Here is a 25,235-nt window from a genome sequence, read left to right on the forward strand (position 1 = left end):
ACTGTAACTCAGGAATATTCTGTATGACAACTACTTGAAAGGTCATTTGAGAAGCAGAAAAATAAGCATCTGACATTATTTATTTAAAAAAATTTTTTTTTTTCCTGACGGAAAGTTCATTAAGTGACTCAGGATACTCCTTCTACCTTTATGAAGTAAAAAAGTAGTGTCTCTGAGGCTAAGGACGTCCAGTGGCATTGGTAAATTCTGGTACCTCATAAAGAGAGTCTGATGATAGATTTTTTTAATTTGTGGGGGGCTGGGTGGAACACTGATGATAAAAGCAACTCAGAAAACTATCTCTTTATTGATGGAAAATATTTCTGAGGGGGAAATAAGAGCCAGCAGTCTTTAGTTTATAATATTCTTCCATGTATTTCTAAGGTATCCCTGAATTCTCTCTTTAAAGACTTTTTTTTGGAGGATCCTTTGTCAAATGTTGATTCTAAGCATGATCTATTTCAGTGTGCAATTTCCAATGTTATTCAAATAGCATTTTTTAGTTATCAGTGATCAGAGAATCATGCCAAAATATCTTATTCTCTTTTGAGTTAAGCTTCTAAATAAAAAAATTAATTTTCTGAAATCATTGCTATGAACTGAAGATGCCTACAGCTTAATGTGGAATAATTTAAGTATTTTATGTATCCTTATAAGCAGCAAAAGAAAAATGGTTACATGCTTTACCCATCGTATAATAAAGAGGAAAACTGAGGTTTACACAATTCAAAGCTACTAAAGCAAATGCCCTTTAGTTCAACCATTTCTTCCCAAGCTCCTCGTTTTAGGATTTCAGTGAGACAAACATTATACCCGAATTCATGATAAGGCAATATTATCATACTGCAACCTAATTTTCACCATTAATTTTATAGCCTAAAAACAGTTACTGAAGTAAACTTATGAAATTATACTTGGTAAATAGTGGAGGAAAACAAAGCTCAACACTAAAGTATACAGTAAGTTAAAAAGTGAATCCATACTCATTATTAGCTTAAAATCTTTAACACCGAATGCTTATTAATGAGTATACTGCTGCACGGTGGACTAGCTTAAGTAGAGTAGACTTTTCTTAATTATCACTTTGCTGAGAAAATGTAATATTATTAAAGAAAACCACACATACACACAATGGTATTTTTGAGAGAACTACTTGAATATATTAAGAATTTCAACACAGTGAGAGACAAAGCCAAATCCTTAAATGTCACAAAGCCACAATACATCTCCTTAAAAGTGGTCTGGGAAATAGCTATAATTATTGTTATGCTAAAGGTTAGTGGGAAACTTTCAGAAATAAGCACTTTGCTTTGTATTAAAAGAACAGAGCTGCCCATTTCTTTCAATCAGGCCACAAAATGTCCCTCAAGAAGCTTATATTCTTCTGGAGAAGACAGGTAAAAAACAAGTTATGGATCATCCTTATAAGTTAGGGTCAGTGGTATGAGGGAGGGGCCTGATACGATAGGAAAGGAAATCTTTAAATGGAGCTGTCAGAGAGTCTTCTCTGAAACAGTGACAGTAAGCTACAAACCTAAGCAATGAGAAAGTGCTTACCTAAGTTGCTCACACAAGATACACATATCCAATATGTGAACGCATCGATACATACATATATATATATATATATATATTTTTTGTGGTACGTGGGCCTCTCACCGTCGTGGCCTCTCCCATTGTGGAGCACAGGCTCCAGACGCGCAGGCCCAGTGGCCACGGCTCACGGGCCCAGCCGCTCCGCGGCATGCGGGATCCTCCTGGACTGGGGCACAAACTTGCGTCCCCTGCATCGGCAGGCGGACCCTCAACCACTGTGCCACCAGGGAAGCCCTATTTTTTAAAAGATATTTCTGGAAAGTTGCATGGTAACTTTTTCTTAAGGAAAAAAAAAAAAACAGCGAGTATTCCAGAGACCTTATTAATATTAAAATAAATCCAGTAATAAAATGTCTTACTGGAAAATATCCTGAGTAGAAAGTCTGTATATATTAAAGTACACCTATTTCTAAGCATCACTGATCTTGATCTTTCTAACAACTAAGAAGGTACTTCTAGATCATACAATCTTTGGAATACAGTCATCACCGCAATTATCCCTATCTGGGTCAGTAGAGAACCAGTGACAAAACAGTTTTTTCTATCTCACATGTCCTAAAAGCTGGACATACCTTTCTCGGTACCTGTGAGCACGTTCACGCCCATGTGCACGGTACTCACACCTACTTATCACTGTGTGTGCTCCATCTAATCAGCACTATATAAAATGAAATACCTTTTCCATTTCAGATACTATTACTAGTCCTGTCTTCATCTCCTAAAATCTTTGTTTTTCTCAAAGGACGCCTAATAAAGGTACCCAAGTCTGGGGAGCAAGAATGCCTTTCTGTTCTGTGACAAGCAACATCTAGAATGGCTGTGGGTCTGTGTGTACAGAATTCACATTTTATTGAAATAAGCACTGGTCTTTCATAAGAGGTCTGCCTGACTGGTCAATGGGAAATGGATGGAGTGATGAGAAGAATAGCTGATGAAGAGACAATCCACGGTGGCAAGGTGGCCGCACAGGATTGCAGCACTGGGGGGTGCGTGTAGGGTGAGGGAAGAAGAGGACGGCCTTCTTTCTGTCGTTTCATTTGAAGTACGAAGGGGGCCTGCAGTGAGCAAACTTCAGATGTGAAGAACAAAAGGCCAGGTTTTCCCCCTACACCATCACTCTACCTTTTTCTCAACACTGACTAGATGATGAGGTCTCAAGTTGAAGCCCTACTGAATTCCATTTTGACAGCCTGTATTTATTAGTCAGGTTTATCTTCCAGGTATATAAAGCAAGGATTGTGTATAAAAGAATTAAATGGAGCAATGCTACCAATCTGTGCTTGGGGAACATTTAAAAGCATTTCTTTCTATACAACTGAATAAAGGTACATCGTTATAATCATATATGTCATATGTTTATCCAAAATATTAAATCCTCTAAAAAAATAAAAACTTGTGGTTGATAAACATTAATTCCGTTTAGGTCAATTTAAACATTTTTCTCCTGGAGATTGGGATTGACACATATACACTAATATGTATAAAATAGATTAATAAGAACCCGCCGTATAGCACAGGGAACGCCACTTCGCTGTACAGTAGAAACTAACACAACATTGTAAAACAACCATACCTCAATAAAAAAAAAAAATAAAGCTAAGAGAAAAGAAAAAAAAATAAACAAACATTTTTCTCCTATTCCTCTAAATGAATAATTTGGAGAGGAAGGTAGTTCCTAAGCTGATGGTGGATCTGAGGTTGCCAGTTACAGGAGCACTTAAGCGCCCATTGGCACAGCAAGATTCAAAGCCCTGGTAGGCTTCAAAGAGACATTTTTTTTTTTTCTTCTAGAACTCTTTGCTTTCTAGTAAAGCTGCAACCACAATGTTCTCTCTCTTAATGCCACCATAAAAAATCAAAACACTTTAAAACAAATTGATGTACTCTTTAATACAGTCATCACATCATCACAGGACCCTTGCACCCTGCATGGCGACAACCGTAGGGATGCATACCACACATCTCTCTCTTTGTTGCCTGCTTCAATGCTTAAAGAAAAATTGAGAGAGTGTGTGTCTCTCAATTGAGATATGGGCACCTTTGATTGACAAGACCTAATCAGCTTATCTCCACACTAATAAAGTTGGGGCCTGTGGAGCTGGTATATGCCCAGCACTGAGTGAACTTTTCCTAGCCAAAGCCTCACGGGCCAGGTCTCAGGCTCTCCTTCTCGAAACTGGTTCAGATCACTTCTTAATGGGCTATTTTCGTCTTGATAAACCTCCAAAGTCTTCATTCATGATGGCATTAGAGTCAATTTAGCTGGATGAATTGTCTAAAGTAATGGTTACATGATAAGTCTATGATAAGTATTTTTGTGCATTGAATCAATAAGCTATCTTTTTCAAGCTCCCTGTATAAAGTAAAAAGTAACTTCTTCTGAATTACTATTTTTTCTTTTAGGCTATTATTTACTAAAAGGGATGGCTTTCTTTCTTTCTTTTTTTTTTAATTAAAGGATGACAGGATTTTCTGCACATCAGGTAACAAATATATCTCTTTAATAATTTCTGCTGTATAATACTACTGGATGTTCAATTCCTTGGGATGGAGTCTCAATGCTGACATAGCCGTAATCTGACTACACCATTCTGGCACCTTGTGACACTAATTTGTTCATAACAGACACCCACCAAATGAGCCCTGACTGATTGGTGGGAAAGAAGAATATAAGGCCAGGAAACACATATGAACTGAGTTTGCGGGGGGGGGGGGCATACACGTATGCGCGTGCACACACATACACACACATTTTCTTCTTCAAGTTTACTTGTAGGAGGCCCTTTCAAACCAATCTCTACATAATTCAAGAACAATGTCATTGTTCTTATCTGTTTGTAATTACTATGTAAAGGACAAACTCAGGAACTAAGGTGTAAATAAAGCTACTAAAGGGCCCACTATACAATTATACAATGGAGACCTGGAATAGAAGCCCCTCCTTACATGTGCCAAGGCGAGGGTAAAACACACAAGTGGACAGTTTGATCTTACCTTTCATAAGTAGTTATCTAAAGAGTGAAATGGGTTCAATGGATAAAGCCAGCTTTAGAGAAGGAACTCCAGGAGCAGAGAGACTTTTTGAAATGATAATTTTCCAAGTATGAAAAAATATATATTTATGGATTCTTGTACCTCTCGCCGATAATAGGTCGTTAAAACCATTCAGTAATGCTGCTTTCAAGCTGCAATATACCTTAAGTATTATAATCACCTGTATAAAATGAGACAATTTTAAACATTCCAAAATGAGGTTTTCTACAGATTATAGGAAAGCTTGAGCTATTTTTCATTCAGATAGTAGTCTTCATGCTGTAATTGCTTTATACAAAATCCACTGCAGCCTTATCACTCAATATTATCTTCACTGCTGAACATCGGAAGATAATTTTGCAATAAAATTTAATTTGCAGAGCTTATTTTCCACTAATCTCCTAGCAGAGGAAACAATGAAACGGCCAAGGTACACACTCCATGTTACGACCCTAATGGTGTTTTTTATTTCTAGAATGTAAGACCCCAAACATATCAATTTTATCATATTGAAATGTTGGCATATTTTAATTGTCATAACTTTATATCCTAGAAAAGCAAGTAAACCTATTAGGAACATGTATGAAAATAAGCCTCTTTAAGTGATAAAGTTCCCCTCGGGAAAGCTTTTTTTTTTCCATTAGAAAGGAAATACTTAATATAAAAATATGGGGGTAGTAAAGGTATTTTATTCCAAATGATTAATATACCAGTAGTGGTCAACAATATTTGAGATTTTTAAATAAAAAATGAAACCAAGTAGCAATATATAGGAACTAGACATCAAGATACAGTTTTCTGTATAAAATGACAGTCAAGTTTGTCACATCTAAGGCTCATTCCAGCTCTAAAGTTTAAAATTTTAAATGTACAGATGCCACATAAACTTTGGAAGAGTAAATTCATAGTAGGTGGTCTATTTCTACAGGTCACTTAGGCTTTATTTATCACTTATGTCCTAGAAAGCATTCATCTCTTGAAAAAAAGAGAGCTTTTTATTTATTTTTTAATATTGAGGACTCCATAACAATGAACTAATATCGCAAATTGGGGTAAGATATAAGCCAATCTTGTTGCTCAAAAATGAAACAGCTTCATTTTTGCAATGGTGCAAAATACTGAAAGAATCCTCATTAAAATTCAAATTTTTCACCAAAATGGTTACATATTTTTAAAAAAGGACTAATGACCATTAATGGGTTGAGAAATTAGTGCTTTAGGCCTGGACTAAATGAGACTACCACTTCCTAAACCACATTTAGATCATTCTACCTCTTTTTAAAGTTATATCATAACAAGGCCAAAGTGATACTGAATCATTTATGAGGTTTTTAGAGTTGAAATATCAGAGTCATACATGTGCAGAAGTATTGTTCTGACATTTGAATTTCAGCAATAGGCAATTCTGAGACATTTCAAGTTATGCAAAGCTTGACATTTCCATGTTAATATACAAAACAATGATGATGTAAAAAGCCACTTCTCTACCAATACTTAAACACTTAATAAAATTTCAGAAGCACAGGCCTCTAAAATTCAAACCCACACAAGTCCTTACTTAAAAGCTTTCAATGTTTATCCACATAAAAAGTACATGCTGAACATGCATCTGCACTGATCTTTTTCATTTATACATGGAAAGGCAAAAAACATTATTAATTAATTGCTTTTCAGACCACTTATTTCCAATTTAACTTTCTTTTCATTTCTCATATATACATGTCAGAATATTCTTGCCATGAGCTATAGATTATTTAAAATTGTTTCTCAAATGTTAAAAACCACAGTAAATAAAATACAATTAAGTATACTTCACTTTCCGGAACAGCATGAATCTCAGCCAGTTGTAATTTTACCAAAAACTAAAATGAACCACTAAAAAACTAAAAAAAAAACCACCTAAAATGACAACCATGTCCGGTGATTATCTCCTTAAACACCAAAACTGAAATATTTTGACATGATGATCTCTTGGCAGAAACAGTAAAGACATTTTTTATTTAAAAAGGCTGAAATAAGTAGGGTAATAATGAAGAACAAAATGTATAACATTTTCAAGCTGCAAATCAACAAGCGGGTATTGACTTTTCTTTGAGGTCAATAACAGCTCTTATTGATCTAAAAAGTTAATACCTACTAAGGTCAATATAAGATCTCAAGGGTCAACAAATCTGGATTCGAACTTCCACTTCCTTTCACATATTAATATTGCTGAAATGGGTACAATTGTGTTTGGAGAAATCAAGAAATCATCGTCAGGACGCCAGAATAATCCTAAGAAATAGACTAAGGAAGTTAAAAACATATATGTAGAGTTTTAAAAGTCTGTTACTATAGAATTTTCAGAGACAGTGACCTTCAGATATAAATCCTAGTATTACACAATTTGGGCAGTTAAATAAGGAGAAACAAAAATAACTGAAAATTGTTTTTACAAGTGTTTTGCCTCTTCATGCTATTGACGTATGGAATCTCTCACTCTCTGTAAACATATATATTTGAGAAACTATGATGTGAAGCAATTTTTCAAGAATAGATTTTAGGCACTTTTAAATACAGAGAAAAAAATTGTTTCAATTGTAAAATTAAACAGTAACATTTTAGGAACTTTGGAAGAGAAGAAAAATAGGAACCATTTCTATTATCATGATGCACCCTGTTGTGTTTTTTTTAGACTGCAAAATTAAAAAAATATATTGACTACTGTTCTAATAAGTAAAATGGTCTATGCACTCTTACACATCTTAAAGACGGCACATGGGGGTGAATCACATGGACACTGGGACCATGTCCCCATATATATCACATATTTCTTGGAGTCATAACATTGATTTATTAGCCTGATCCTTTCAATAGCCAAATAAAAGTTCATCTTGTTCTTTTCAGAATTACTAGAAGTACCGAGGGAAGGAGAGGAAAGAAAGAGGAAACAAACTTTCCTAAAGCATTTACCAGTGCCAAAACCTAAGCAAGATGCTCTAGATATACACAGGTCCTGTTAGTTACTGGAAAGGCCAAATTATTGACAGTGGTAATATAAAAGTTAGAAAGGAGAGGCCAGGTCTGCAGCAATGACAATATTATACTATGGTTGGTCAATAAATATGAAGACCACTGTGACTGCAACGTACTTAAAAAAAAAAAAACACCTTATTTTAGAACAGTTTTAAATTTACAGAAAATTTATGATATACAGAGCTCCTGTATACTTAATATCCAGTTTCCCCCATAATTAACATCTTATGTTACTGTGGTACATTTGTCATAGCTAATGAACCAATACTGATAATTATTATTTACTAAAGTCCATACTTGTTTCATATTTTCCTTAGTTTTTGTCTAACGCCCTTAGGCATTTTGTCTAATGTTTCAGGATCCCATCTAGGATACCACATCACGTTTAGTCACCCTGCCTCCTTAGGTTTCTCTTGGTTGTGACAGTTTGCAATGTTCTTTAAGCACATACTTTAGAAATGAGATAAATAAATTTGCTGACTTGTATCTATTGTCAACACTTAGATGAAAACACATGCAGCAGAATTATCTTTTGTTACAGATCTGAGGAGTATAAATTTGAGAAGTGAACAGAGATAAATGCCTGGTAGGAAAGAAAGCAAATGATATTGACTCTTCGATGTGCCCATACAAATAAGAGGGAAAGTTTCATTTGTCACAAATTCTACACGATTATAACCACTGACCTGACCCATAAGCCAGCTACTCTTCCATCTCATCCCATTACACTGTTACAAGCCAGGGTTTTAATTGATTATGAGGCAGTGAAGTGGACAAAAACAAATAGTATGGCAGAGGAGGAAAAACTACCCATGTATATTTGTTCTTTCTCTTCTCTACTATAAAGTTGTGAGGAGAAAGCGGTTGTCCAGTTGGAACTACATTTCCCAGCCCCCCTTGCACTTGGTGGCACCATTCTACTAGTTCTTGCCAGTGGAATGTATGTAGCATCAAGATGTGTGTGTCACTTGCTGTCAATGGAGCTTTAAAATCGGGTGTGCCTTCTCCATTCTCTCTTTGCCTTGGGCACTGGCAAAATGTAGAGGCCTCTAAAGCCGGGTGTTGGGCAGAGCCGCCAGGTGGGAGAGACCTGGAATTCTGACTCACCACGTGGAAGCCCATTTGCTCATAAGCAGCAATTGCACTGGACTATTCCCAGAGTGAGAAATAAACGTCACCGCATCAAGCCACTGGGGAATTTGAGGTTTATTTGTCATAGCAGCTAGTGTTATTATGAAAAGTAGCATAATAATGGAAACTAACCTTTACTGAGCACCTATGATAGACAACATGTGTTGAGTGTGTTTACAGTTTACTTCGTGTAAGTCTCACAACAACCTCCACAGAGAAGACCGGCAAACATTTTTATATATTAGGAAATGAAGACATGGAAAGGCGAAGGAACTTGCCCAAGGTTTCCCAGTTATTAAGTGGCAGAACAAGATGTGAAGCTGGGGTCTGTCTAGTTACAAAGCTCCAGGAACATTCCATTTTGCGTCACTGCAGGTGAAAGATAGGTGATCCAACTTGGCACTGGATTAAAAAAATAATTACTATGCATTTTACACATGTAACTTTTTTTTGGAATCCTCAAAGGACAGCAAAAATTATACATGTGTTCTTCCTACTTTTTATGTGGTAGACACGAAGTCCCAATTTACAACGGGCGGGTGTGAGATGATTATTTCACTCAAATTTGTTAGCATTTTCCAGATCAAGACAACATTATACCAAAATGTCAAAGAGAAAGATCCACTCCACCTTTGTAGCCTGCTGATAATCTTACAGTGTTTAATTTGAGCAGAGTCCAGCAACTCATGGAGGGCACGAAAGAACTGCTGCACCACAAGGTTTACAGTTAACAAAGGAGAGAAGAGAAAGACTGACTTGTTTGCACAACAGTGTGAATTTAAAGAACTATATGGGGTGTGCATCCTACACGAAATCCAAGTAGGAAGAAAAATAAAGCACGGTACCTTGTACTCAGCAATAAAAATGAGGGGATTCATTACAGTAAGAAAATTCACAGCTGGCAGGCAGCATCAGTGAGGCAATAAGATATGTGGTCCATCTTCTTCATGCTTACCTTTTAGAGTCATAATGTTTGGGGGAAAAAAAAAAAGGTCTCCTTTTTTATATTAACAAAGTCACTGCAGTCAATCTCTTTAACTCACCTATGTGAAAAATTTGGATGACACTGTAAAAGTCCTATGCTAACACCGGCGAGAAAAATTGGTGAAGCTTTTAAATTTGTGTATCCCTCTTACAACAGAGTTTTGTTTGTTTAAGTAACAGGTTCTAATCATCAACAGGTTTTCATAGAGCATCGAACATCAGGGATAATTCACAGATATGCTAATGAGGAAGAGGGAAACATTAAATCAAATAAAACTTAATAGCCATTCTAGTTGGTGAAAATTGATGGCATTTGGGGTAGTATTCAGGGGATCAGTCTACTTAATCTGAACACACAATCTCCATTTTGGATAAGCTAATATATTGATTGAAACAATGAAGTAATAGATGTAAAAAGATGTACTAAAAGTAGTTGGAAAATTTCAAAGCAGATTATATAATATTATTCCTAATATTAGCATTATTATTTACAGCACATAACGCAAGGTTGAAAATTACCAAAGACTATAAAGCATTAAAAGTCTCTATAATGTATTATGTAAAATACTCACACATTGACTATTAAAATGGACAGGTGAATTAGAACGGTTATTCTGAAATAATAAAAAGTTTGAGGGAAAATGTTTTTAAAATAAATGTTATCACTTTCAAGTATACTTAATAACTAAGATGAATGTTAGATACACCGTAGACACACTCTAGAAATTCTTGTAAGCCACATACTTGCCCCAATGGTTTACCCACTTTGCTCATGGTTTACCCACTTCCCTAGCTCACCCTTTATTTATTCCATAAGGCTCATCTATTCTGAGTCTTTCCCTGACACTGTGAAATAGACTTAATTACTTCCTCCACCCTGCTTCAAAAACACTAATTATATTCATCATGGGGATTTATAGCTATGTATTTCCTAAACAGATATTTTGCCAAGATATCCCAGCTTATCAAAGGAACTTTATATTCTAAGTGCCTAGAAAGGGGCCAGGGTCTGTTCCTTCCTAAATTACATAAAATCTATTTTCCTTTTCAGGTGGGTTGATTATCTCCCCTACCTGACTCCCAAATGCAAACCTTGCTAATAATATTCATTTAAGGCAATATTTTTCTTGTTATTCCAGAGACTGACTTAGCCCAATCCAGATCTAACGGACCCTAACTAATTTCTTAGGGCCCAAAAATTGTTTTTGGAATAAATGTTAAGGTTCCACTGTGCTCTGTTCAAGTGCCATGTGTCGCAAATAGCACTGAAAATGGGAATAAAAACAATTATTAAGGTCAACTTAAAAGGTGTATTGTAGGGCTTCCCTGGTGGCGCAGTGGTTGAGAATCTGCCTGCTAATGCAGGGGACACGGGTTGGAGCCCTGGTCTGGGAGGATCCCACATGCCGCGGAGCAACTGGGTCCGTGAGCCACAACTACTGAGCCTGCGCGTCTGGAGCCTGTGCTCCACAACAGGAGAGGCCACGATAGTGAGAGGCCCACACACCGCGATGAAGAGTGGCCCCTGCTTGCCACAACTAGAGAAAGCCCTCGCACAGAAACGAAGACCCAACACAGCAAAAATAAATAAATTAATTAATTTAAAAAAAAAACCTCCTACCCCCAACATCTTCTTTAAAAAAAAAAAAAAAAGGTGTATTGTATGTGGACAAAAATAACCTTTTAATGTGGATCAGGACCTTAGGCAATTGACTGTGATGAGATTACCGACATGGAAGATAATGTTAAGACTACCCAACAATATGCTTATTTTTCCTCCAAAAGGGACAGTCTTCAAAAAGCTTTTTTCCTTGTCTGGCTTTAGGGTGGTTTCTTCCTCTCTCTAAATAAACAGATATTTATTTAACTATGACTTAGAATGTACATCTCAAGATGCAAAAGGGCAACACAGTGCCAAACATGAATGATGACCCACGATGACAGTCTCTTTGATAATGACTTTACTTGGAAAAACCTATTCTTCAATAAAAAAATTATTTTTTAATGTTGACTTTGTTCCCTTATGGCAACGTTGGAAAACACTGTAGCCCAACAGGAAATACAGACGAAAACAGAGCACACAAAAAAAGCCATTTTTAAAGCTCATGCCCGTCAAGTTTTCCACTTGGTATAAGTCGTATACAAAATCTTAGTCCAATGTGAACTCATGCTGTGAAAATTCTGTGGCACCCACCTCAGAAAATTCTGTTAAATACATAAACACTGCTGAAAAGAAAAGTTCTGGGCACTAGAAGTCAGACTCAAAGGGAAAATAAACCTGATTAAAAAGAAAATCCCAAGGAAAGTTATATAAGCACAGTGCAATAAGGTCATAAGCTTAACCGTCCTTCACTGTAATATCTGAAAGTAAATTGGCATTTTAGCGACCTGCTTTGGTCGTCTTTCTTTTTCTCAACTCACAGAGATGCAACAGAGTAAGAATGGCTTCACATGTATCTTACGAACCAACTCGCAAAGTGATAGGCATTACGGGGTAGGACACCTTTAAAAATGAGTATAATACTTTTTAATGGATTAAAAATGAACCCTATGAATTCCCTTGGACCACCTAAGGAGAAGGTTCTCCAGATAGGGTTTAAATGACATCCTTTTCTTACCACTGTGGAGCTCACCAATATCTCAGGGAACCTCACAAAGTAAATTTAAGCACAACTTGAAAATACTCTTTAAGAGCTTCACCCTAAATGACAACCTCCTCTGTTCTTTTCAGAGCAGAACCACAGCTTTTTGAGAAGTAAGGCTTTGATAGGGTTGTAATTATAAAGTGATAACTACACATTAAAATGATTCTTTTACCACTGGGTAGACTTTTAAAAACTCACGAGACATGCTCAAGTAATTCTTCTCAGCATCTAAAAAAATACCTATTCTAGCAGAGATATCTTTAAGGTTCTGAAAGCATAACCACTTATTCCATCACCCAAAATGATGAATAGAGAAACTTTTTCTAGAGATAACTTTTTCTGTCAGAAAGTTTAACATTTCTAAAGAAAAATCTTTTCTCTAAAATATATGTGGCTGGATAAAATAGATGGTTAATATCAACCCAATTGTATAATCCCATGTTCTGTGTAATCCCATTTTCTGTTCCTATACTGTAGAACAACATAAAGTGTTAACTTGTTATTTCTGCACTAGTTTAAACATGACAGTGCCTTTCTGAATTCCAATCTGTGCCTAAACAAAATTATTCAGGTTAAAAATCTGAATCAGTGTTTATAGACAGAACATCCTCTACTCAGATGAACCAAGACTGGGGTATCTTGTCTTTCTAGCTCGGCATCTCTGAAGCATCTGACACTCAGCAGAGTTCAATGAAAGCTTGCTGAATAAGTGAAATACAATATTTGCCTTCTTTCATATAATACTGTACCACTCTCACTAATATTACAGAATCAGAGATTTATTCTTCTACCAACTGATAACAGCTCTAAGAGCAAGGAACACACAGTTAATACTTTTGGGGTCTACGTTCCCAGGAGTCTTTATAAATATGACTTGTCAGTAAATGGAGGGGAAAACAACAACAACAACTTTCTTACATTTCCTGAGATGTTAGCTCAGTTCCAAAGCTAGCTTGTAACTTCAAAAGTAGTTTTAGGCATTATATTTTATTATTGTGCATTGTTTCAACCATTAATCTTTTCTGTAGATGATAAATTAATACATTCAAGGACTTATATTTTTGAATCAAATTATTACATAGTAAACACTCAAAATACTTCTTGAAGAAAAGAATTAGGGGCAAAAGGAGGAAGGGGAAGAAGAGAAGAAAGAAGATTAATTATAATGAGGAGGAAGAGATAGAAGAATAAGAAAATGTCAGTAGACATGGAAGAAACTCCTGAAAAAATAAAGAAAATGACTGACTTTTGGTTTGGTAAAAACATGGTCTCAATAGATACTTCCAAACCTGACTAAAATTTCTAAGTGAGTTCTATAGTGAGTTGATTAAAATAAGAATATTTTATCATGAGCCAAAGGATAGAATATGATACACTTGCAGTATCATACTCCATAATCCCCACATAGCCCCATGAAAGGCTCAGGTGAACTCCATCAATAGTTCAGCCAAGGCTTTGAGACAATTGAAGATACAGAGGAAGGCACTTCACATCTTAAATGCATTTGTTCAGATTCTTTAAATAAGTTCTGAACATGAAACATTTTGTTTGGTTTTTAAAAATGTAAGCTGATACCACTATTGATTGCTTTTCCTGTATGAACTCTTAAAAAAAGACATAGACACAGTAGAAACAGAAACAGTGGTGTACATAAATTATCTAATTCTCATAAAAATGCTGTAATTCTAAGATCTGTTTTCCAGAAGAAAAAGAAGTACTCCATATGTTTCTCTGACTATTTGGTCAAATGAACGAAGATTTTGACGAGGTAATCATATAAAGCAAAAATAATCTGAATGCATGTAAAATAGGCCTGTGGAAGGATATTCTTTTGTTTGTTTTTTGTTTTTTTTGCGGTACGCGGGCCTCTCACTGTTGTGGCCTCTCCCGTTGCGGGGCACAGGCTCCGGACGCCCAGGCTCAGCGGCCATGGCTCACGGGCCTAGCCGCTCCGCGGCATGTGGGATCTTCCCGGACCAGGGCACGAACCCGTGTCCCCTGCATCGGCAGGCGGACTCTCAACCACTGCGCCACCAGGGAAGCCTGGAAGTATATTCTTAAAATGGGAAGTATCTGCAGCTTAAAATTAGGTAACTATAACATAGTATTGGAATATTGAAATTGAAGTAAAATCCATATTTTTAATTAAAAAAATACACGTCAAAGGGTAAAATCTTTGGTAAAAATGTACGGAACTTCCAGCTATAAGATGAATAAGGCCTGAGGATCTAATGTAAAATATGGTGACTATAGTTGATAACACTGCATTATATAATTGACATTTGCTAAAAGAGTAGAACTTAAATGTTTTCACCAAAGGAAAAAAAAAAAAAAGATAAACATGTGAGGTGATGAATGTGTTACCTAACTAGATGATGGGACTCCTTACACACACACACACACACACACACACACACACAAATGAGAGAGAGAGAAAATCTTCATAGAAAGGAAATGGGACTGCCAAGGAAACTCTCAAATAGAAATGGACTAGGGCTTCCCTGGTGGCACAGTGGTCGAGAATCCACCTACCAATGCAGGGGACACGGGTTTGAGCCCTAGTCTGGGAAGATCCCACATGCCGCAGAGCAACTAAGCCCATGCGCCACAACTACTGAGCCTGTGCTCTAGAGCCCGTGAGCCACAACTACTGAAGCCCTTGCGCCTAGAGCCTGTGCTCTGCAAGAAGAGAAGCCACTGCAATGAGATGCCCACGCACTGCAACGAAGAGTAGCCCTCCCTCGCCGCAACTAAAAAGAAAACCCGTGCGCAGCAACGAAGACCCAACACAGCCAAAAATAATAAATAAATAAATACATTAAAGAAAAAAAAGAAATGGACTAATCTTTTGTATCAATTCTATAACAAATAAAACTTGGGTAGAAAATATTTCTTTTATGAAAATAACTTATAAATAACATTGGTATTATTCTTACTCAGAAAATCTACCTTTGCATTTCCCTAATAAAACAAGATATACAAGAAATTGTGATAAACGTGCTATTTTTAGAAAAGAATGTTAAGTGGTGTTAAATATAGGGGAAAATATATTTTGACAAAAATAAAGTGGTATAATGTAGTCCCTTTAGGCTTACTGGATAGGTTCCTAGCTATTCTTGTTGCCAAGTACTACCTAACTAAGGTAAGATAAATAATTATTATAGCTCCTAAATAGACAATTCTCAAATCCAATATCACCAATATTAGCAGACACAGCCATATTTATTACCTGTATTTCACAGGGAGTGTAGGTGTTAACAATACAAGCTACCTGCCTGAATATTTGTACATGTGTAGTTATACATATATACACATGTATATGAGATTCAATGAGATGACTTATCCAGTTCAAACAGACACAGACGAAAAACTAACACTGAAAACAGGACTTCTAACTCAACTTCACCATGCACAGGTATCACTGCTGATCTTGTTAAAATGCAGATTCTGATTCAGTAGATCTGAGGAGACCCAAGATGCTGCATTTCTAACAAACTCCCAGGGGATACCGATGCTGCTGGTCCCAAGCCCCACTTTGGGTAGAATGGAACTAACCCATTTCTCTTTAGACTGATACAAAATTAAGCAAAGTGGCAATGTATGTTTATACTCAGAACCTACCTAAAGTGAAGATTTCTAGAGAGGGAAAAAAAAAACTTTTGTGAGGCAATTTACAAACTCTTTCTATATACATTATTTTATTTATGCCTCTCACAAACTCTAGAAAATAGGTATCATCATCTTTATTCCTCAAATAAAATATTATCATAAACTTGGTCTTAAGCTCAGATTTATAATCACAAGTGTCCATTACCACCAGCCTAATGGACTGGCCATTGTCTGTGTAAAGTCCTACCAGGTACAAGGACTAATAAGTCCCCATTTGTTCTGGGGATATCCTCAAGGAAGAATCTTTGGGATCGCATGCCAATTGTTAAGGAAATTAATGACAAATTTCAAGCTCCCTGCTCCTGAATGACTTTTAATAAGGCTATAATTTCTCCTGCATCTTCACCATCCAATCCTTCCATTCAACTAGTAAAAGGACTAAATCTTGGATTATTATAATATACCTCCTAATATGTCTCCTTGTTCCCATTCCTCTGCCACTCCTCCCCTACAATCCTTGTCCTCTGTGATTCAGATCAGGCCACTTGCCTGTTGAAAGCTCTCCAATGGCATCATACCCTACGAGTCAAATTCAGACACCTGGGGCCCCCCAAAATCTCACCCTATGTGGCTCTAACCTAATTGTGTACCACGCCCATTGCTCACTTTGCTTCAGCCATACTGATCTTCTTTTTGTTGCCTGAACACCCCAAACATCTTCTCATTTCAGAGCCCTTGTGCTTGCTTTTTCCTCTTGGAATCATCAGCCTCACGTGTGCTTACGAATGGCATCTTTGTGCAGTTCAAGACTCAGCTTACGAGGCACTTGTCTAGGTCTTTCCTGACTAGCTAACCTAAGATAGATTTCACTAGCTACTCTTTCATACCCTGCTTCATTTTGCCACCATCTGAAATAATCTTGTCCATTTATTTATTAATTAAAAAAATGTCTGTCTCACCCTGCTCCTGGCTCCTTCCTGTTCTGATACATAAGCTACCTGGGAACAGGGACGTTGGCACGTGGCACACAGTATTCAATAGTTAGTTTCTGAAGAAAGTATATGAAAAGGAACTTAACAGATGTGAGAACATGACTTATTCTGACTACAACAGGTCACTTTGGTATGTGGTCATCTAGGTATGTGGGGCCCATTCATTTTTCAGTGTGGTTTATTGGTTAAGAGCACGGAATCAGCATGGAACCAGATAGTCTGGTTGTACTATTTCCTAGCCCGATTAATAAGTGTGGACAAATAACTTAATCTCTCTGTACCTTGGGTTGTGGTAAGGACTAAAGAGATGGTAAATACAGAGTGCTGAGAACAGCGTGTGGTCCATATTAAGTGTTCAATAAACACTGTATGATGTCTACATACGTCCAATCGCTAGTCCAGGGTGGGGAACCTGCGGGGCCCTTGGGGAAGGATGGAGCACCTCTAATTCACGGCAGGAAGGCTGGCAGAAGCACAGCACCCGGTTGTAGAGAGATCACTGACCAAATGGGACATCAGAGCTAGGTGGCTTGAAGTGACGACTGAGAGAAAGGGTACAAACCCATAAGGCTTGGATAGTCGGGGATGGCAGAAGCAAGGTTGGTAAATGGTGAAGATCACTCTTCAAAGATGTGAGGCTACTGACTGTAGACAAACACTCTCCTGGTTCCAGAGAGGTACTGCCAGGTGCACTGGGCCCATTTAGGGTATAGGCTGGGACAGTGGTGAGTATCTTAAACTACCTGTTTACACACTGAAAGAAGAGAGTGAGCCTTGCGTTTCTGCCCATGTATAATTTCTCTTTCAGCCTATTTCTTTTATTCATCATAGAGCTTCCATTAGTTTTGTGCCTACTGTAATTCTGGGATATTTAATTCAGAGAAAAAAATAATCATAATTTCAGCGTTAAGGGCAGATGACCCAAAGTTTTAAATATTAATGCCCTGACCTCAAACAAAATAGGTATCGCCATAGCTAAGAGTCATATCTGACTATTAATAGTAGATGAAAAAAGAAAGAGTCACTTTTTATTCACAGATTCTGGGACAAGAATTTATAAAAATGCTAAACTGGATCATGTCAATGGCTCATACAACCACCAGAGTGTTTGGTCTTTGACGGTCACTCCCAAGGAAGTTTGCTAATGAGTCTGATAATTGTGCCTCTTGATGTCAGTCTCAGAGTGAGATGTCCTAGCATCAGCTATTTAGTTCTGTATCATATATTCTTCCATCTGTCTCTTCATTTCTAAATGGAGTTGTTCAATTAACTTGTAACCTCATCAGTTTTCTCAAATAGAAAGGAAGCCACGGAAGAAACCTGACTGGTATTAAACTCAATATATATCAAGCTGTAAATGGCGCTTAGAAATAATCATGTGTTGATGCATTTGCTCGGACCAAGTACATTCTGGACATGAGTCCCCCTGTTCAGCAGCTATTCTTAAAGAGACAATAACTGCCAATTTGAAAAAATAACTTTTAAAAATGTCAAAAACGACTCAAGAATTTTAGAAGATGAATTTCCTTCTTTACTAGGAAGATGCTAGTGGTCAATACGCTTTCTATTCTATTCCACAAATAACTGATTATATATAATAATCAAAATTTCTTTTATGACATTTGCCAATAATGGTCATCAAGAAAAGTCTACAGATTTTTGTCGAAACCTTTTGCCAATAATTTTCAGAGATAACCACTTACGCTGATGAAAACATAAAAATGATGACTTTTCCAGAGCCCTATTTGCTTTCTAAGCACTTGAATATATATGACCTCATTTTACATTATAACAACCTTATGGGATATATAGAATCCGATGTCAGGTTTCCATTTGGCAAATAAAAGAACATGTACAGAGAGGTTGAGTATTCCTCAAAGTCACACAGCTGACTAATAGCAGGGCCAGAGGATGGGATTGCTGTCTCTTTCTCCAATTCAGTACATCAGACAATAATTCCTATATTTTGTAGCCAAGTAAAATTTCAAAAAACATTTCAAAGGGCCCAAATAGGGTTGTCAATTTTGTTATTTTTCCAGATAAAGAAAAAAATATATATAACTTCCACCTACTATTTCTATCATATCATAAAACTATCCTTTCTTTTATGACCCCAAAACAGGAAAAACATGATCTTAGAAAACGTGTATTTTTTCAAATTAATGACGTTTGCTCTATAAGAAAATTACTATTTTTTACATTTGTCCTCTCATTTTGCTGTGGACTGATGCAAACTCTTGTTGTGGTCTAGAACCAGTTCTTAGACCAATACTTGCAAACCATTTCCCTCTTTTGTGCTGCTTCAAAAGTCATCATAGCTCTTCCACATCTATGCCTTCTTGCATTTCACAGTCTTTAAGAAGAAATCAATAAGTGCTAAAAGTTTTTCCTTTTGAAAGATGCTGTTCCTCTACTGATACTGTAACAAGATTATTACTATCATAAATTTACATCACAAACACAGAGCTGTTGATTGACTGGATATAACTAGGCTGAGTGCTAGCAGGGAAGCAAGAAATGGAGAAGAAGCAACATGGTGCCCGCCACAATTACTTTTTTCCCCCACATTACAGTAAGAAGCAAGGGCAGGAAAAATGCTTTGTGCCTGCCTTCTCATTTCTCCACCCACTTTCAAATTCATCCAAGGAAATGAATCATGATGACTTCTGTCTAGCTGTGTGCCACATCTGTCTTTACCTCCACAAAGCCCACTCTTATTCCTCCTCTTAGACTTGGTTTTACAGTCTGTGAGAAGTTCCCAGGCTTTTATATATGTATTATAAAACATACAAATATCTAATTTTATAAAACTTCAGAGTTAATTTACCATTGTATTCTACTAAAAAGTCCAAGGGAACTGAGGTTGGTTTTGGGGACACTCTTAAATTCGCATTTTCCATGTTGATTGTATTGATAGTTTGACGTTACGTTTTAGTACACACCAAAGGAATAACTATCAAATCTTATAACCTTGATCAGTGCATGATCTTCCAGAACGTGTGATCCTCTTTGTTGATTTCCTTCAGCTTTGGGAGGGAGCTACATGAATGGTGTTGTGAAAGAGAAAAGGCAGCCCAATCAGCCAAATCAATTCCAAATGGTTAATGATTTCTTTTATGAATGGCCAGTGATCAGTGTCATAGCAAGAATATCTCCAACCCAACCCAGTCCCCTGTGGAAAGAGGCTCACCGATGGGATGCTTTGTCAAAGAAGGTTCCCTGATGTTCAACAGGTATAGTGACACATTCCCCAAAGTAACACTTCTTAAAAATTCCTTTAACACAAATTTCAATCACAATACTTCTTTTTTCTATGAAAGATAAATGCCTGTATATCATCAAATGACCACACATTAATAATAATACTTATATTTATATAGTGTTTTATGGTGTATAAACTATTTTAACTTATGCTATCATTTCATAGGAATATTCTGCAACAGACAGTATTATTTCCATTCTACTGAAGAAGAAACAGACTAAAAGAAGTTATGTGATTTGCTTAAGGTCACACAGACAAGGGCCAGAACCCAAGGCTGGTCCTTTGACCTCATGTTCAGGGCGCTGCTCGTTATAAACATTCTTTTTAAGGACAGTCACTTCTTAAGGTGAGCCCAAGGAATAAAAGAACAATTGAAAGCTGGCTTTTATTCCAATCAGGGCAGAATGCCAATCTATCAATAACCTCAGAAAGAAGGGCTGCTCATACTATTAAAAAATCTGGGAGGGTTGATGATTTTCTTCAGTTTTCTCACCACTACTATAATGCCAACGCCTTTTGTGCTCATTCTATTTGATTTCTTAGAATTCATCACATAAGCCAGCCAATATAGGATAGCCATGAATTCAAGCAAGGGAAACACTGGCCATTCATAAATCATTTGGAATCATTTTCATTATACCTGCTCTTACAAAATAAATATTACTTTTTGTAACACTAAATTAAAAAAAAAATCAATGGAAATGTTGTTGACCACATATTTTTGTTGTCCATATACAGGGCAAGAGGTATCCACAAATATATAAAATAGATGATATGTAATCTATACTTTGCAAATAGCTAAATAATAAGAAACTGATAAGTATAAAGGGCTTAATGGATATTTATTTACTAGGTAAAAAAAAACACTCATTGCGTGAAACCTCAATAAAGAAAAAGCATGTCTATTTTAAGTAGACTCGTCCTAGAAGTCAAAATAGGGCTGCGTTTTCTGAAATTAGTAACTAGTGTTAATTCAACCCAAAAGTTTGGACAGTATTAACTAACACATAATAAAATTATCATGACTTTTTTTCCCCATATCTGATTACAGGCTCTGTTCATGTTTAAAAAATATATATACATGGGATCATTAGGAATCATTTCCAACAGCAGGACAAACAAGCAAGGTAAACTTGGTATTTCTTCTCCTCTGGTTCACATCATTTAGACTGATTAAAATGTTAATTTTTACATACGTGAATAAACGTAAAGGAGCAAACAACTGGAGACAGCACCGTGTGCTAGCAATCATTGCGGGTGGGTAAACTGACAACATGTAACCGCATATTAAGACAAATGTAGAATTTAGACAAAGTATTCCATCTCTTTTCAGATGTATACTTTTAAACCTCAGGAACTGTTTTCAGTAGATGTCATGCCTTTTAACTTGAAAAAAGATAAGCGCAAATAAGCTCCCAATTGTCTCCCCAATATGTAAACCACATCTCGGGCTGCTGTCTCTGCTACTCCTTTGAAGTTTCCCTGAAATGTCATGTGTTGTGAAGACTGCTGTGCATAAGCAAGACTATTTGCTCACTCTCAGAATTCTTACCGGTTTCCACTGCTATTTGGTACCCAGCCTCTAGTCTCCGAGATGACCTTTCCAGCCTCTCTGTGTTATCGAGCAGATGTGCCCTCTGAAAAAGAAAAAGGGAAAAAAATCACACAGTCGTCTACAACGTTCTTTTTTTGCCTTAAAAAAAATAATGCCGTCGTATGCCCTCACATTTCAGGGGGTGGGGGGGAATCACAACCCATTATAGATAATTTTTAGCAAGTCTTCCTTTATACAAACCACTACAATGAACAGATTTTTCAGTCAATCGTGTATGGACCATCCACTTTTTTGTTTTATAAGGCAGATTCATGTCGTATGTGGCCACAATGAATCTTACTCCAAAACACTGAGAAAGGTATGAAAACCAGAACCAACTGGATCTTTACTGTTTCAGCAGAAGTAGATTTATGAGATATCTGCATAGATCTATGATCCCTATTTTGTATTTATTTTTTATAAAATTCAATCATTTAAAAAAACTCACTTGTTCCTTTGATTCCTACACATAGTAATTTATAAACAGAAACTTTATTTTTAAGAGAATGCCTCTCAATTTAGATGTACAGCAAGATGCCATATAGAACAACGTATGCTACTAAAACAGAATACTAAACAGCAGTTCTAGTTCTAAGACCACTCGGGGCAACCACTAAGAAACAAGAGACACATGTTTCCCCCATGCACACAGATGTACAAAATTGTGGATTTATTCCCAAATATTCCCAGACATATGGCACTAGGCTGAAAGTGAATTTCTGACACATAGTGTTTTAGACTGTGAACTAAAATGATAATACTTATATATACGCTTTTCTATTACATTTGATGGGGGAAATTAGAGAATTTTCCCCAAACCCTCAGCCTCTAAACTTTCTTTTCTACATTAAGGCTGATTTTCTTTTCTTTTCTTTTTTAAAGCATAATGATCATACACTAGATCATATTCAGGTTTATAAAACATATTAACAAGCTAATCATAGCTGTGAATGGATAAGAATGTGTGCATGCCCATGGGAATGTGTGTGTGTGTGTGTGTGTGCGCGCGCACGCACATATGTGTGTATAGATGCATGTATATCTGGATACTTAGAAATATAAGAATATGTGTAACTGTATATTTGCGTGTATGTACATGCACACATGTATTTGTATAAATTAGTACTTTCCCCTTCAAATCAGTTTTGGTATCTGGTCAAAAAGAAAGAAAAAAATGCAGCCATAACTCCAACTTTGTGTTGTTGACAGATGTCATTTAAAATCGAAGAAATGCTTTCTAATAATAATAAAAAAGGAGGTGCCACACATATTATCTGAGTGGCTGTCGAGCGAAACGATCCACCTTGCTCTAATGAGCCCCCATGGATCTTGGAGATGCAAGCTGTATTGACATGCACACTTAAGCTAATACACCTAGACCAGTGCCTCCAAGCTCTAGCAGCCAGGGATGCTGACAGAATATCTCGCTCCCATCTTCAAAGAAAGGAAGTGATTAGTATGTTATCATTACCATTCAAAACGTGATTTCCTTATTCCCTCCCGGCATAGGTGACACATCTGAGATGCGGCCAGACGTTGGAGGCAGCTAAAGCCACATCAAAGCTTTCCTTGAAATTTTTTTTGGGGGGAAGTGCTGGGGGGAGTGGGGGGAAGAATCATTAAAACAATGCATTTAGAACAGAGAGATAGGACCTGATGTGAAGGTCAGGAAAGCTGCAACAACAGTCTATAATAATTAATAGAGTCGTCTACTATACAGTGGAGAAATTAAGAGAAAAACTGCTCCCCCACCCCCCCGACGCCGGAAAAAAAAAAGTGCTAAATAAATAAAAGGGAGGAAGGAAAGCGCATGCCATGAAAACGCAAAATCACTCAAGGCTGTAATTGAGAAAAAGAAAAGCAAGGGGAGCTTTATGTGTTCGGCATTTATGACTATTTTTAAATAAAATTAAACACTTTACTCAGCTTGTCAAATACAGCTTTCTTATTTCTAATTCTCACTACATGCAGGTTTTGGGAGTGGGGATTGCTCTTCCCTTCTTTGAATATTGTTTTCTGTCTTAACAAAGGACTTGATTTCAAATTGGTGATTCTCTAAAAAGATAATCAGATTTGTGATATCAAGAGTAAATGTGAATTTTAATCCAGAATAACAGAACAAAGATTTTTGGTTCATTTTCATATTGGATGAAATCCCTAAACTAAAAGAAAATATTTAGCTACTGTAGATTAAAAAAAAAAAAATCAAAGCTCAATACTGAAAATGCACAGTCTAATTATATGATAATATAAAATTCAGGAAACAAAGTGTTTAAATGTAGAATGATTTTTGAGATTCCACGAAAGGGAGTCAAATCAGCTTATTCAGTATATGGCTATAATAGAGAGCAAAATTTCTAAGAGAACTTTTTATAAAAAAAAAAAGTATATTCCTAAATAATGGAATAAAGGTATATTCCTAAATAACTCTTCGTCAGGACAGTTCAATTCTACCAGAGCAAATCTGCACACAAGAGGACTACCAGTTTACCAGCAGCTTTCCAGCAGGACCTCACATTGTATTTTGGAACCTCTTCACTTAAGTCAAGCTAAAATCAAGTTCTTGTAACAGCTGTGCTATTTACATCGTCGCCTTAGTTGTGCATTGCCCTGGCCTCTGAAAATGAAAGGAAACGCACTACAGTAGCAACTGATGCTTCCAACTTGCCCCCACACTCCATCCCAAACTCATTCTCTCGCCCTCTTCTCAGCCCTTTTCAAAGCAGGTAAGTGAAGCTGTGCAGAAGCTTCAGACACAGCTCCACTTGTGTGAGGAGCTGTGCAACATGGAGAGCTGGAGATGCAGGATTCAAACAGAGAGCTCGGCATAGCCAACACCAGTTCAGCTCCCTATGCACTACCAGCCTGCCTCCAAGGATGCTGTTTCCAGAACTGAGCCCCAAAAGAGCATCATAAGGAACGGATGGGGCATACTTTGTTTCCAAACACAACGAAACATCCTATTTTGAAGCAGAGGAGTGTTTGTCTTCTTAGGATAGATACAAGGAAGAAATCTGGGGTACATTCACTGTTTGATTACTCTGAGAATCCTGGCTGAGAAACAATCACTTTGGAGCAAACAATTTACCAACACAGTGTCATCACCGCAACCTATTCTATAAATATCAATGCTGTACCCATATCAAAGACTGTAAAAAGAATATTTCAGAGTATACTATTCTGTTAGTTGAGTGATCTAACTCTTCCAAGTACAATTCCATTTCAGGTTACAGTTTTGGAAACATGCATTCCAGACACATAACTGATAAAACTGTTGCTATAGGCACAACAAAGGAATTAAGCCATAAAACGATGATGAAACATATTTTAAAAGAAATGCAGATGTGATGTTTTCAGCTTATAGAATTAAGATT

The 25,235-nt window shown here is 36.7% G+C and overlaps 1 protein-coding gene across 12 annotated transcripts in view; it reads right to left on the reverse strand.

Moving 5' to 3' along the window:
- VTI1A (vesicle transport through interaction with t-SNAREs 1A) overlaps positions 1-25,235 on the reverse strand; it is a 365,411-nt gene that overhangs the window by 262,939 nt on the left and 77,237 nt on the right. For all 12 annotated transcript variants that reach the window (XM_067709403.1, XM_067709410.1, XM_067709411.1 and 9 more), the window contains one exon: positions 21,820-21,904. In XM_067709403.1, the coding sequence (XP_067565504.1) occupies positions 21,820-21,904 (85 nt within the window). The remainder of the gene's footprint in view (positions 1-21,819; positions 21,905-25,235) is intronic.

The sequence above is a fragment of the Pseudorca crassidens genome, chromosome 16 (assembly GCF_039906515.1).
Source record: "Pseudorca crassidens isolate mPseCra1 chromosome 16, mPseCra1.hap1, whole genome shotgun sequence".
Classification (NCBI taxonomy): Eukaryota; Metazoa; Chordata; class Mammalia; order Artiodactyla; family Delphinidae; genus Pseudorca; species Pseudorca crassidens.